The sequence below is a fragment of the Hemicordylus capensis genome, chromosome 1 (assembly GCF_027244095.1).
Source record: "Hemicordylus capensis ecotype Gifberg chromosome 1, rHemCap1.1.pri, whole genome shotgun sequence".
Classification (NCBI taxonomy): domain Eukaryota; kingdom Metazoa; phylum Chordata; class Lepidosauria; order Squamata; family Cordylidae; genus Hemicordylus; species Hemicordylus capensis.
In genome coordinates this window covers 426685852-426699227 of record NC_069657.1, presented here as the reverse complement: position 1 = coordinate 426699227, position 13376 = coordinate 426685852, and the positions used below count along the sequence as shown (strand labels likewise).

General features: G+C 41.6%; 1 protein-coding gene across 3 annotated transcripts in view; it reads left to right on the top strand.

Annotated features, from left to right (window-relative positions):
* LRPPRC (leucine rich pentatricopeptide repeat containing) overlaps positions 1-13376 on the top strand; it is a 215170-nt gene that overhangs the window by 166237 nt on the left and 35557 nt on the right. For all 3 annotated transcript variants that reach the window (XM_053311868.1, XM_053311876.1, XM_053311886.1), the window contains 3 exons: positions 8673-8815; positions 8936-9038; positions 11876-12002. In XM_053311868.1, coding sequence (XP_053167843.1) covers positions 8673-8815; positions 8936-9038; positions 11876-12002 — 373 coding nt within the window. The remainder of the gene's footprint in view (positions 1-8672; positions 8816-8935; positions 9039-11875; positions 12003-13376) is intronic.

Genomic DNA, 13376 nt, shown 5'->3' with positions numbered 1-13376 from the left:
GGAATTGAAAATAAAAATTGCTAATATTATAATGCCCTTATCTAAATCTATGGAGTGGCCACATTTGGAATACTGTGTGCAGTTCTGATAACTGTATCTTAAGAAGGACATTGTAAAACTGGGGAAAGTGCTGCAGAGGGCAACCAAGCTGATCAGGGGCCTGGAGCACCTTGCTTATGAGGCAAGGATACAGCATCTGGGTTTTTTTTAGTTTGGAAAAGAGGTGACTATGGGAAGAGATGATAGAAATGTATAGAACTATGCATAGAGCAGAGAGAGTGGACAGAGATAAATTTTTCTCCCTTTCTCAACACTAGACCCAGGAGTCATCTCATGAAACTGAAGGCTGGGAAATTTAGGACTAACAAAAGGAAGTACTTTTTCACATATCACATAATTAATCTATGGAACTCTCTGCCATGGGATGTGGTGATGGCCACTAGCTTGAATGGCTTTAAAAGGGGCTTGGACAAATTCATGGAGGACAGGTCTATCAATGGCTGATAGTCCGGTGGCTATAGGCCACCTCCAGCCTCAGAAGCAAGATGCCTCTAAACACCGGTTGCGGGGGGGGGGGGGGGGCAACAAGAAAGAGGTCATGCCCTTACGTCTTGCCTATGGGCTTCTCAGGGACATCTGGTGGGCCACTTTGTGAAACAGGATGCTGGACGGGATGGGCCTTGGACCTGATCCAGCAGCAGGGGTGTAGGGTCTATTGGACAAGGAGGGACAATTGTCCCAAGGCCCACAAGGTGCCCCCCCCAAGGCCCCTCAGCCATTCCCCCTTGCCTTGTTGGCCTTCTCTCCTGCCTGTCGGGCAATCTAAGCCGCCTGCAACCTGTTAGAGCTCCTTCTCTCTCCGTCTCTCAGCTGATCGGTGGGTGGGCAGGGCTTCCAGACAGGCCTCCATGTAGGCTTTGCTGAAGCCTGAAGCTCTCCAGGCAGCAAGGAAGGAGTTGGGCAGAGTGGCCAGCGCTGGCTGCCTTTGCGCACCACAGCTCTCTGCAGACCCCTGCCCAAGCCAGCCAGCCCAGCCTTTGCCAGTAATGGAGGTAGGATGTGAATTCCTTTTTGTGGCCCCCTCTCCCCCGGGATATATAGGAATTGGCTTGCCATAAGATTTTGATATTGGAGTTGAGGGGAGGTAGGGTAGACTGAGAAGTCTCTAAATATGTAATTTGAAACAGATTGGGAAATTTGCTTCTTGGTTGTTGTTTTTTAAAACTATCAAAAAAGGTCCTATAAGTGGCTTGTTTCATAGCAGAACATTACAAAAATGTATGGAGCAGAAGCCCCCCCCCAATCATTCCACCCCCATATGGAAGAATCTGCCCTTTGCCTTGATAAAGAAGGGTTAAAACACCCCCCTTTCTGCCCCAGCCCATTCCAATCACCTGGAATGACTTGGTATATGGCTTTGGTATTGAGCAGAGATGTAGGGCAGGGTGGGAGGAATATTTACATTTAAATTGAAGTGGATTGGACAAATTGTTGGTTTTTAATAATTTTTGAATTTTAAAAAAAAATCCAAAAGTAGTCCTATAAGTGGCTTGTTTCATGGCAGAAAATTACAGAAACTTCTGGAACAAACAATATTCTATTTGTATTCATTCATTCATTTATAAATGCACTATGTTCAAGTTTTTTTTGCAACCCAGAGGGTCTGAGAGAACTGTGAAGCCTGTGTTGTGCTTTTATTTTTATTTTTGTCTCTTTAGAAATGCCAAGCTTATTGGACATGTCCAAAAACCTCACTCACACTTTTTACACTGAATATCATCAGTATGATTCTGTAATGATATGAAATGTTAAGGAGGCCCTACACATGCTGATTCGTCCCCAGCCCTGCACCCCTCTAGGGACAGCCCTGCTTCTGAGCACCTGCATAGAGTGGTTTTTATCTCAATACAGTGAGAGACCACAACCAGCCCTACTTCCACATTGGAGATCAAGGAAAATGACTTTTAGGACAGAGGGTATAATTTCAGGAGCTCTTTGAGCCCCTGCATGTCTCATCTTAAAATTCTACTAAAAAGATCTAGATTCCTCATTCTCCCCTTCTCTTTTTCTCCTGAGGAGCGGTGCTAATTCTTGCTCTTTTCTGTATTCCTCCCCACCTATCTTGCTTGCTTCAGTGGGACTTACTGGTCTCCTGTAGGGAGCAAAATATTCTGGTAGCACAAATTTGATTTACATCCCTGAGCATGTGCAATCCTATATGCACTTACCAGGGAAGGATCTTAGACAGTTAAATAAAATGGAGTTTATTTTTAAGTAGACATGCTTTCCTTGCTAGTAAGTCCTTTAGGTTTCAGTGAAATGTTCTTCCAGCTAAATGTGATTAGATTTGCTGCCTGAGGCTGCAATTCTCCACACACGTACCTGGGACTTTTACACACAGAGGCTTTACTGCGAAATCGAAGTTGTCCCCAAAAACCAATGCAAAATAGTGAAATTTTTTTACCCTGGATGTAAATCGGGTTACACTCTAGAGAGCAGTGAAAAAACCCGAATTGTGTGTGAACTGCTCCCCGATAACCCTCAGGGACGTCAGGGTAAATCTGGCCAATATGTGAACACGGCACCTCCATTGCAGAGGAGATGTGTGTTAAAGGGCTTTAAAAGCCCCACCTGAAAAACTTCCTGGAAGCAAACTTCACTGAATTAGTTAGGAATTCCAAGAAAACAGACATAGGCTCACACTGCATGGTTGAAAGTCGCCTTTGCTAATCTGCAGCGTGAGCAAACTTCACTGAATTAGTTAGGAATTCCAAGAAAACAGACATAGGCTCACACTGCATGGTTGAAAGTCGCCTTTGCTAATCTGCAGCGTGAGGCCCATTTTAAAATCTCGTCCCCAGGCCCACTCCAACCTTTGCAACGCCCCTGTCCAGCAGGGCAGTTTTTATGTTCTTATATTGTTACACTGCTGCTACTGAGTCAAACCGTTGGTCCACCTGGCTCAATTTTGTCCCTCTGACTAGCAGCAGCTCTTCATGTAAGCATTTTTTTCAGCCCTACTTGGAGACGCTGGAGATTGAACCTGTGACCTTATTCATGCTCAGCATATGCTGTACTACTAAGCTACAGCCCCATTCCTAGGTAGTTTTTACCCTGTGGGATGGGTTGATCATTGCCATGCTCAAGGGCACTGCTTGTCAAAGGTTGTAGCCTGTGCTTTCACCCTGCTGTGTACAATGTTTCTCCTTCCCCCCCACTCTCCATCCCTTTGCAGGCTCAATTGGTTTCTCGGTTTAAAGACATCTGTAAAATGTTTCCGTCCTATTTTGCCTGACCCATACTCAGACATTTCCATTAGTAAAGCATTTGGGATGGCATCTGTGCATTTAGTTCAGTGCCCTGCCCATGGGTGAAATGTTATTCATTGTGCTTGAGCTGTATTCCAATTTACCAGTTAGTTCCTTTCTTTCGGTTTTAGAGTGTTAACTTGAATAGGGAAACACTCTGTAGTTGGCTTACTTTGGTTGAACGATAATTGAAGGTTTTTGTAAACCACCTATTTGCTTTTGCATAGGTGGTATTTATCTCTTGAGGAGTTCTTTTTTTTAAAAAAAGTTGCCATTTCCCATCATTGTGTAGTACTAAACCATGTCTCAGAAATTCAAGAATCCTCTGTGTAATTTCTCCCTTTCCTTTGAAGTGCTGTCTTGTTTTGCTGTCTACAAAAGAATTTGAAATGATGTTCCTCTTTGCTACATACATAATTGTTTTCGATAAAGGATAGCCAAATGCTTTTGCAGACTCCCAAGGCATATCTCCACAACCTTTCATAATCTAACCCATACGTGGGCACCTTGTTAAACATTAGAGAACAATGCTGGAAAGTTGAACGTCTCCTAGTGCTGGCTGACCGTAAATCTGATTTGAGCAGAGGTCGGGGAGGAAATTTTGCAGACATGTCAAGCCTGAAGAGACAATCTGTTGTATTCTCCATTCTTACCAAGATTTTTATATATGTAATATCAAGGAACTCCCTGCTCAGATTTGAATATATGTCAGTTGGGATTCATAGAACCTAGGGATGTGCATGGAATCTGTTTTCCCAGTTAGGTTCAAATTTGAGCCGTATGCGAATGGACCCGGGTAGTTCAGGGCTCGGGCTCGATCGAGTCGGGCCCAGGCTGATCTGACTGTAGAAACCTCCCCAAGGGGTTTACTTGCAAAGGGGAATCCGTCAAAGATTCCCCTTTGCAAGTAGAGTACATTGCTGAGACTAATTGTGGGGGGAGGGGCATAGGGCAAGTTCAAAATGTCTCTGCACATTTCAGAACAAGCCAGGCCAATCTCCGTACCTTTAAACACAAGCCAAGCAGATTTCCTTCCCTTAAAAAACTGCCAAGCCAATTACTGTACCTTTAAAAACAAGCTGATGACTGCAATCACGACTGGCATGGCGGTGGCCATGACAGAAGTGTTAGAGGCAGGAGTGGCTGGGGCTCCTCCAACCCTGCCGCCCAATTCCCAAATCACAGGCCTGATCATGTCTGGGTCCAGTTTTGGGCCTCTGTGCAGGCACAATTGCCATTACAGTGAGGTCTGCGTGTGCCAAATGGCCTCTGTGCACACGCAGATCTCATTGTAATGGCAATCGTGCCTGTGCAGAGGACCGAAACCGGACACAGGCATGGCCAGGCCTGTGATTTGGGAGGCAGGCGGTGGGGTTGGAGAAACCCCAACCGCAGCCTCTGACACCTCCACCACAGCCATTCCCTGCCATCCTTGCTGCGATCGCTGCTACCCCAGTTACCACTAACATCGGTTTGTTCTTAAATGTACAGTGACCAGCTTGGCTTGTTTTTTATGGGAAGGAAATCGGCTTGGCTTGTTTTTACATGTACAGAGACATTTTTCCTCCCCCACCCCACTGGCAATTAGTCTTGGTAAAGCCCTTTTCATGTAAAGGGGAATCCTTGCCAGATGCCCCTTGAGCCAGCACGCAAGTTGGGCTTTGAGCTGGGGGAGGGACTTGGACTGGCCCCATTTTTCAGGGTGCCAGTTCAGCTTGAGGTAGATCCTTTGAGGTGGCCCAGTTCAACCCCAAGCAGTCTCGCACATACCTAATAGAACCTCATGAGCCCCCCATGCACATGAGGCTTTGGACTTGTGTTACTTCCTATGCAAAGCCCAAAGTGGGGTGTTCTGTAGGTTTCTGTAGGTTTTCAGCCACTGCATAGAGAGCTGATCTTGTGGTAGCAAGCATGACTTGTCCCCGTAGCTAAGCAGGGTCTGCCCTGGATGCATATGAATGGGAGACTTGATGTGTGAGCACTGTAAAATATTCCCCTCAGGGGATGTAGCCACCACTCTGGGAAGAGCATCTAGGCTCCAAGTTCCTTCCTTGGCATCTCCAAGATAGGGCTGAGAGAGATTCCTGCCTGCAATCTTAGAGAAGCCGCTGCCAGTCTGTGTAGAGACCATACTGAGCTAGATAAACCAATGGTCTGACTCAGTATACGGCTTCCTATTTTCCTAAATGTCACAAATGTACTGCTACCCTTTATGTGGACATTGTAACACCAGGCTCGAGCCTGTGAAACACCCTCTTTGAAAGTATTTCAAGTATATAAAGGGTAGCATCTGGCGAAGTGGGCTTCAGGGCACAAACATTTATGCTGTAATATATTTTTTAATTTGTTAAGATTTTTAGGTGCCACAAGACTCTGTTGTATTCACTGCAACAAACTAACATCATTACCCCTTTAGAATTGTATTTGAGATTAGCAGATGTTTTGTTTTGTTTTGTTTTTACAGCAGCTTAGCTAGCAGCCTGGTGTTTGGACACCTTCATCTCTCCTTATAAAACAAGGACATGTGGTGTGTTCTGTCTACCCCAACAGTGTGTATCTCCTTTGCTTGCAACAGAGAAATGGCCAAGAAGTTTACTGTGTGTCTCCTCAGTTCTTTATTGCATTTCTGTTTCTCAGCAGCTAAAAGAAGCTTTAAGAAAAGATGTGGTCAGAACTTCATACTTTTACAAATACTGGCTCACTGTAATAAAGCAGCTGAGCTTCAAAACACAATCTTCCTTCAGTAGGGGGGAGTCCTCCTTTTCCCCAATAGCAGCCTGTCTCCCTCAAATTGGTTACTCACACTGACAGCATGTCTGCTGAGAAGGAGAAATCTTAGAAGATAAATTTTTATCAAACACTGTCGTGCAAATTCTTCAGTCAGCAAGAAAAGACACAACCAATTCCACCTACTCAACTAGAGAAAAGATTTGCAGCTTTGTCATTTTAAAGACAAAAAAGCCCTTGCTTCTGACCTTTCTAGACCGTCTATCAAACTGTTGCATGCAGTAGTGCTGCTGAGTAGTTATTTCTGTATATTATGGAATAGCTACATTCATTTTGCCCTCAGTTTACAAATGTAAGCACACAGTCTAACATAAAGATGAAATCACTGTGTTTTAAAAACAACCACCAACAACAACCTGCAGTTGATCTATTAGAGGGCTCAGTCCAGCCTCCTGATTGATATATAGATATATTCCCCTGCAAGTAGAGGGGACTCTCCTTTCCTGGCATTCTGCCTGTTAGGCACAGTGAACAATACCACTTTGAAAATATAAGGAATTATTCTTCTCCTGTTACTGCAAATTCATGCTGGTGATACTGTGCCATCAAAATAGAGAAAGCAAGGCTTTGGAGATGGTTTACATCCCCCTTTTTGAAATAGGTCTAGGTCTCCAAGAACCTTCAAAACTTGCAGTAAATGCCAACAGATTGTGATTGGTCGGTTGGCCATAGTTTGGTTAAAGGAATGGCCAGCTGAGTCAGCTCTGATTGGCAGAGTTGCTGACAATGCAGCATCAGTTTGGTCAATGTGATCTTTGTGTTCATTGGCTGAGTAACCTGGCTACAAGACCTGATGGAAACATGCAGGTGGTTGAAAATGGCCCTTCTGTGTTTGGAGGGCAAGGAAGCAAAGGCCTCTGTCCAAAACCTTAAGGGTTCAAGGTTCAAAAAAAAGAAACTGAAACACTATGTAGCTTAGGTTGCAGAACATTTAAACATATGACCTTAACCTGATCAAGGGTCTCTATAGTCATTTTATACTGTAAAAACTGCAAATGTCTGCTCCTCTATAGATTGTAAAAATAAATACCATCTAAGGCTGTGCTATTGAAATTACTGAGACAAGTTAGTTATGATTCAAGTCTCATTTATTTCAATGGTGTTTACTCAGGAGTCAGTGACTTTAGATACAACCCATTGTGTGTTAATTGTTGTTGTTAGCAACCTTGAGATCCTTTTTTTAAATCCTGAAAAGCAGAATATAAATATTTTAAATAAGTAATATGATTTTGATAATTGCCCATTAAAATCAATACAGTACATATGATCTCAGCGAAACAGATTCAGTCTTTTTCAAATGTAGCGGATAACAAACAATTCAGAACAGAATATCAATGATTAATTTATGTATAGAATGTGCTCTTTGTAAACAGTCCATATTGATGAAAGCATATGGGACATTCACATACTAACACTCTTCAACTAATTACATACTTTTGATCAGTGTATAACCTAAAGATGACTTTTGGGGTTGTTGTGTTGTTGTTTTTACAACAGCTCCTCCTGCAAGGAAGCTAGGGCATGCTGTATTCATGCTGGATCTAGCACATCCATAATATTTTCTTTTAAAGAAAGTTGGATCCAAAGCCTTCCGTATACAGAAAGTGTCTTCCACTCAATATTCTCTTACAACTGTGCTAGACTGTTATGTGAGAAAAGTAAAACTAAATCTAAAGATGATCTGCTTATGCAAGAGGCTGAGAAGCCTCTTGCACAAATGGAAGGATGATAACTACTGTAGAACCTCTGCCTCTTATAAGCACTCTCTGAAGCCTTTATACATGCATTTGCAGAACAACACCAGCAGCTGTTTCCCTCCTGTTCATCCAACACAGTTTTATATTATCACACTAAATAGCATTTTGAAGTGGTGGTTGAAAATAAAATTCAGATACCTTTTTTAAAAAACTGGATTTGACTTGCTAACCGGTTTTATAGTCTGATAGCAAGGCATCCATATGTGGATTGATAACATACATTTCCAGAGAAGAAGTAGATTTAGGCTTCACAGCCTAACATAAAATCTTTCTTCTGTTCATGAAATGTGATGTTCCTGTGCTGGTCCCAGAGAACGAGACATAGAAAGGAAAACTTATGCCTGCCTCTGTTAGATATTTTTATTTTTATAGTTTTCTGGCTTGTATATCATACTAAAAAATCCAGCCTATAAAAGGTATTACATTACTTACGCTATATTCTATGAAGTACTGTCCATGTTCAGAACCCAAAGAACTTCTTTGCACACCAGCATAAACCAGAGTATCAACACTTCTTCATGACTGCAAATCCTTCTGGTGTATTGGAGGCTTTGCCAGAGTTTAGGGTGCAAGTTGGCAGCCCTGTCATTCTTGATTTCTATTTGATACAGGTCTGCACTCAAGAGAGAATTATTCCTGAGATCTGTTTTCTTAATGTGTAGGTAGCCAAAAGAGTTTATTCAAACAGCTGCTCCCTTTTGAGCAGAAAACTGAAGTTGGTTTTGACATATTAGATAGGCCTGCGCAAAGCAGCTTGCTGTCGGAAATAGCACTGACCTATTTCTTTCCTCCTTTTTTCTTTAATATTTTTTCTCTTTAGGTGAAAACAATGACCTGCAAAAGGCCGATGCTGTTTGGACTAAAATGCAGGAAGAAAATATTATTCCTCGTGAAAGAACATTGAGGTTACTAGCAGATATTCTTAAAACTAATAATCAGGAAGTTCCATTTGACGTTCCTGAGGTAATTATGTGTCTGTGCTAGAATTATCTCTTTTTACAGTGGGTAGATAGTGGGTATACAGTGGACAAATATATGTATGTATAGTAGATAACTTTTAAAACTGCTTGTTTTCTTTTAAAGGCTTGGTATGATTCTACCCCATCTAACTCTTCGCTGCCTCTTGAACAATCTCTTGATCTTCAAAAGCAAATATTCATACTCTGCAAAAAGGGTAACGCTGAAGGTAAATGAATGCTGACTCTTCCTTAAAACTCTTATTGAAGAAATGTGGTAGTTACTTCTGTGGAAACCATGATGTTTGTCTTTGTCTCCTAAAGGAGTTCCAAGTTCACTCTGCTACACAGTTAATGCTTCGCTTGGTGAAATTATACTGCAGAATCTCTGTACCGAGTTATTAGCAGACTTGTGCTTCTTTTAGTACTCAGTCCACAGGCTCACATCATGCAAATACTCAAAATACTACTTGTAAGAAATAATTTGTGACTAATTTAATACCTAGAGAAAGAGAATTATTTTCTGTATTAAGGAAAGACAGTCCAAATCTAGATCTTATCAGCAAATGCGATTAGGCTCTGTACAGATATGTCAAGCTCCCAGCTGAGTTTCTACAGAGGATTTCCTTCAAACTAGGTGTGTCCACCCATAAAAAACATGAGGCATGAATCCCAAAAAGAATGAGAGCATGAAGCCCATACCCTCATTCCACTGATGCCTTTGGCAGCACCCTGCTGGTAGTGACCCACTGCCAGCAGTAGCCATTGGGGAAATACCCGGCAGTGCCAGATATTTGTGTACCATGGGGCAGGACTTCCCTCACGCAGGCAAGATGAAATCCACTAGCAGTTTTGGTGGTGTTCCTAAGGAGAACATTCTAATCTGTAGAAGTGTAGTTGAAACTACAATAAAGTGATCTGTTTAGTAAGAACTTTGCTAGATACTAGGCGTGTTCTCACAACCAGAAGCTGGGTAAGAGTGTCCTGCCAGGCTACAAGCCCTGTGCACACTCCAGAGAAGCAGTCACATGTTGGCAAAAGTAGAGGTAAGGTGAAATGAGGGTGTGAAATGATTTCAGGGTGAAATGATCATGTGCTAACCATGATCTGGATAGTACAGGGTGGGTAGGTTGTGCTTTTCCTCCACCCTTCATACAATGCTGGGTGCACAATGTTGGTTGGCTGCTGCCATCCTACCCGAATCATGGCTAGCACATGATCACTTCCTCCTTCAATTTTTGCCAATGCAAGACTATTTCTCGGGAGTGCCCATGGAGTTTGGAGCCTGGCTGGACACACCTGTTCAGCTTCTGGTCATGAGAACCAGCTCACTAAATTATGCCAGAGTTCTGGGCTTTCCTGTCCTGCAGATTAGATGTTGAGAAGATCATTCACACAATCAAAAACTGTGCGTTTGGGAGCTTCCACACAATCACTTCTACCCAGGTTTTCCTCTAACCTTGCTTCCACCGAACTGAAAATTGAGAGCATGCACAGCTCCCAAACCCAGGTAGAACACAATTTTGATTGTGTGAATGATCTTGTTGAGTAGTTCCCCTTGAGGAAGAACATTGACGCTCAAAGTGTGTTGGGAAATCTAACCAATTTGTTAATAAATCTTCTTGTACCTGTCGTCTCACCATTTCTTCATTCTTGACTTCCTTTCCTTATTTCTGGTCACAAAAATATCAATTCTTTCCCTCTTGCAGCTTATCCAGCAGTTCTGGTGGCATCCTGCATATGTTTATGGGCTGCATTTTTAAAAGATGCTTTCATTTGATAGTCTTGAATGGCCCAGATGCCGCGCATAGCTCATAAACTACAGTTCATTCATAAGTGAAACCTTGACATCCCACTGTATAGTCATCTTTAGCTAGAACTCCAAAGTAGCTGTAGCAAAAACAAACATTTTGAATATAAAATGTGCATATAAAAATGTATTAAATGTGCACATATACTCTAAAATTATAAGGTATATTTTTTTCTCAGTGCCAAGTTTGGTGAATAAATGCTGTTGTATTTGAATAGATGCCTGTTTCATCATTTCATGAATAGCAGTATTTCTTTAGTTTGAGCACACCATGGCTCAGATATAGGAGACAGAATCTGCATTGCTAAGAATTTGTAGCCAGTAGTCTTGCAAGTTTTTTCATTTATTCCAGTTTTTGTTCCATAGGCACATTTTGAAAGAAAGTTTGAATATACAAACAAAATGTTGTAGGTTTTACATATTGAAGTGTATTTAAAATGTTCAATATGAAATTTGAGTGGAACTCAGACACAGTATATCTATCTATCTATCTATCTATCTATCTATCTATCTATCTATCTATATAGGAGTCTATCAGAGACCAGATTAACAGCTAGTTTACAGCTGCATAATCATGTTTCAGAAAATAGATGACTGAAAAGTGTGGTTACCTTTTTTTCCCTATGTTCCTTTTTTTTTTTTTTTTTTGGTAATGTCTTTTCACTAACTGACAGTTATTGTGAATGTGTAAAATAAAACTGTTAATCATTCAAATAAATGCAGCTTTAGTTTACCTGTTAAATATCTGTATATTTGTAAATTGTATGTTTTTATGTAAATCTTGTCGTAGCCAAATAATTTGATCTCCCAATACTGAAAACACTGCCAATATTTGCTGAACACTGCTATGATACAGTATCAAACATTGTAACTCTCTACTACAGAATTAGAGATTGCATTAAAATTGTATGCAGTATGCCCTCGAAACAGGTAGCCCAGTAGCCGATAATTAATGAACGTGAAAAGGGCAGTGTTGAAGATGGCTGAGGTGTCGTGTTGATTGCAACAGCTTTTGTTCTGAAAGGCAAATATAGGTTCCTGAAAGTTTAGAAAAGGTTTCTGTATTTTTAAAAGCAATTAATTGAGAAGCATGAGACAATTTCTTAAACAAAGCCTTGGACTCAAATATATATATGAAGGAAAGAAGAAAAGATTTGTTTCAAATGCTGACTTAGAAATAATAATAAAGTGATGTAAATGTTCTTCTATGACACTTCAGTGCAAGCTGACCCATCCATTTCCCCCCCCTCTTTGCAGAGGCGTACAGTATTTTACTAGGAGTGGAAAAGAAGGATATTATGCTTGATTCTGGTGTTTATTCCCACCTTATAAAAGCATTGCTGGCCCAGGGTTGTCTTGAAAAAGCCATCAAAGTAAAAAACATGTAAGTTTTGTGTGTATGAATCTATCTTTTATCAGTGCATTTGTAACCTTGTGTAAAAATTATCACATACTTTGCTTTCAGGTGAAATTTCCATTTTCCTAATAGAAGAATGGTTGTGCTTGGAAGCAGCATAATGCACTGGTCTTTCCAATGCGCCGTATGTCATGAGTCAAAAAGAGGCTGGCATTCTCGGGTCACTTTGTAGCTAATGGTGCATCACAGCACAGTCGCATACTTTGTACACTTAACAGTTTAACAAATGCACACATCATCCAAACACCACTCACCTTTTATGGCTGGATAGCCCTGAAAGTTCCAAGACCACACAAGGAACACCGCAAGTGTGGCTTTTTAGCGAATGCACTGACAGAATCATATGAGTAGGAAGTGCTATTTAATGAATTAGACACTCCTGCTTTGTGCATAAAATATGACTCCCATGTCTTCTGTACCAGGCACTATTATGCTGAATTAGCAATGCAGTTGTGCCAGAGTAGCTGATCAAAATGTGTTACTATTGGGCCGCAGAAATAGATCCTGTTTACATAACTTAATCTCAGAAAGATTTCTATCTCTGAAGTTTCTTTGCTCAGTGAATAAATATGTATAAATTACCATGTATATAATAAAACATAGGTATGGTACAACTCTAAGGGATAATCTAAGATGAGCAAGAATCATTTTTAAAAGCCAAAAAAAAGAAAACACCAAAAGCTATAAGCCTGATCCAAAGAGCTCTGAGGTGAAGAGAGATTAGCTCAGAATACCTCTCACTTCTGCATATATCACTGTGCAAGATGTTTCCATGAACATGCCATGGGAGGTATGTTGAACTCCTGGAACGGAATTATCTGGGTACTGTTTTTATTTTCCTGCTTGCCAAAGAAAAAGGCATCCCACACATGTGTGTGACCATTTTGGCACATGAAAGAGGTTCCCAAGATCACTGCCTGATGTGAGGGACATGTGTGCAAACGAAAATAGAAGCAGGCAGGGAATTTGAAGACCAATCTATCAAGCCATGCCCCTCCTTAGATCCTTACACTGGCTTCCTGTCCTCTTCTGGATCTAGCACAAGCTTCCTGTCCTTATCTTCAAAGCCTCCCATGGCCTTGCACCTCCTCATCTCTCTCTGCTCATATCCTGTTAACATTTCTGCCCATGACCTTCAGTCTTCCACCACTTTCAGCCATTGAGATGTGCACAAAGTTAAGTTCATGCACTGATCCCAATGCGGTCTGGTTCGTAGTTCCACAAACCAGTTCATATTGATTCGGCAGTTTGAGGGGGGCACTGGGGGAGGGGAAGTAAGCGGCACCTTTAAAAGTAAGCAAACAGGTTCAGATCTGCATGACTGCCGTGGAGGCCAGGTGC